At 65.3% G+C, this 1,775-nt stretch overlaps 1 protein-coding gene across 1 annotated transcript in view; it reads left to right on the top strand.

The window, feature by feature from the left end:
* The window catches only part of GLI1 (GLI family zinc finger 1), a 14,661-nt gene that overhangs the window by 9,960 nt on the left and 2,926 nt on the right, over positions 1–1,775 (top strand). The window contains exons 5-8 of the mRNA XM_019531657.1: positions 182–326; positions 482–622; positions 935–1,084; positions 1,557–1,721. Coding sequence (XP_019387202.1) covers positions 182–326; positions 482–622; positions 935–1,084; positions 1,557–1,721 — 601 coding nt within the window. The remainder of the gene's footprint in view (positions 1–181; positions 327–481; positions 623–934; positions 1,085–1,556; positions 1,722–1,775) is intronic.

The following is a 1,775-nucleotide window of genomic DNA, read 5'->3' as shown; positions in this document are numbered from 1 at the left end:
CCCCCTACAGGGGCCACAGACCCCCCCAGCCCACAAGAGCCACGGGGCAAAGCCCCGGCCATCATGACTGAGAACTGGCATTGCTCCATGCAAGTGCATTTAAAAAGGCAGACCCCCCTGCTGGGGATCTGCCCCGGGGAGGGAGGAGGGTTCAAGGCCCAGTCTGTGGGGATGGGGGGAGCCCCCCCTTGCCAGCGCTCACCCCATCTCCCCCCCAGCTGAAGGCTGAGCCCAGCATGGGCAGCCCCCTGGACGCTCTGGGCCCCGCGTGCCTGGAGGACTGCACTGAGGGTGACATCTCCAGCCCCGCCTCTACGGGCACACAGGTATGGACAACCCCCCCGCTGGGCAACCCCGCTGCAGTGACCGGCTGTGGGCAGCAGGGGGTGCTACCAGTTGGCTGCCCCCCACAACCCTGCAGCACCTGGGGGCACAGCTGGGGGGGGCACTCTGGAGCCCTCATGGGACCCCCTTGTGCCAGGACCCGCTGCTGGGGCTGCTGGACCCCCGGGAGGATCTGGAGAAGGAGGAGGGCCGGGCTGAGACCGAGGCCGTGTACGAGACGTGCTGCCGCTGGGAGGCCTGTGCCCGCGACTTCGACACCCAGGAGCAGCTCGTCCACGTGAGCCCCCCCACCCTGTGGTGCCCCTGTCCCCCCAGCCCGGCAGTGCCCATCACTCCTGACCCACAGCCCCTGCCCCCCAGCCCTGCCTCTGCCCCTCACTTTATACCTGCAGCCCCCTGTGCCCCCCCAGTGGGTTTTGAAGCCCATGAATCAGCCTGTCCTGCTGAGCAGCTGGGCTGAGACCTGCCGAACTCACTTCACCTGTGAAGCCTGCCCAACCCCTGCTTGGGGATCCCCGTGTCTCCCACCCCACTGCTCCCTGACCCCTGCTACAGCTCCCTGACACCCCCCCCCCATCTCCCCCTGAAGCACATCAATAACGAGCACATCCATGGGGAGAAGAAGGAGTTCGTGTGCCACTGGCTGGCCTGCTCGCGGGAGCGCCGCCCCTTTAAGGCCCAGTACATGCTTGTGGTGCACATGCGGCGGCACACGGGGGAGAAGCCCCACAAGTGCACGGTGAGGCAGGGCTGGGCGGGGCGGGGGCACGGGGCTGGCGGGTGACGGGTAGGTGACCATGGCAGGGGCATGGCGGGATGGTGGTGTGACAGGAGCATAGCCATGGCATGATAGTGGAGTAGCTGTGGTGTGACTGGTATGGCCATGGTGTGATGGTGGCGTGGCCATGGTGTGACTGGTGTGTCTGTAACGTGATGGTAGCATAACCATGATATGGCCATGGGATGATGGTGATGTGGTGACTGTGGCATGGCCATGGTGTAATGATGGTGTGACCATGGTGTGGCCATGGCGTGATGGTGCTGTGGTGGTGGGAGCATGACTGTGGCTTGACTGGTGTGGCCACGGGGTGATGCTGGCATGGCGGTGGCACGGGCATGGCTTGCACAGGGCAGATGGGTGGCTTGGCGATGGCACGGAGGGACAGTGGCGCATGGGCAATGTGGGTGGGTGCTGATGCAGTGCTGTGCAGTTCGAAGGCTGCCACAAGGCCTACTCACGCCTGGAGAACCTCAAGACCCACCTGCGCTCGCACACGGGTGAGAAGCCATACGTGTGCGAGCACGAGGGCTGCAGCAAGGCCTTCTCCAACGCCTCCGACCGTGCCAAGCACCAGAACCGTACCCACTCCAATGAGGTACCCCTGCCCAGACCCGCCTTCTCCCAGATAACCCCCCACTTGAACCCCCCG

This window comes from Crocodylus porosus, unplaced genomic scaffold (genome assembly GCF_001723895.1).
Source record: "Crocodylus porosus isolate Cpor-Errol unplaced genomic scaffold, CroPor_comp1, whole genome shotgun sequence".
Lineage (NCBI taxonomy): Eukaryota > Metazoa > Chordata > Crocodylia > Crocodylidae > Crocodylus > Crocodylus porosus.
Note: the sequence above shows the minus strand (reverse complement) of the source record. Positions and strands in the feature narration are given on the sequence as shown.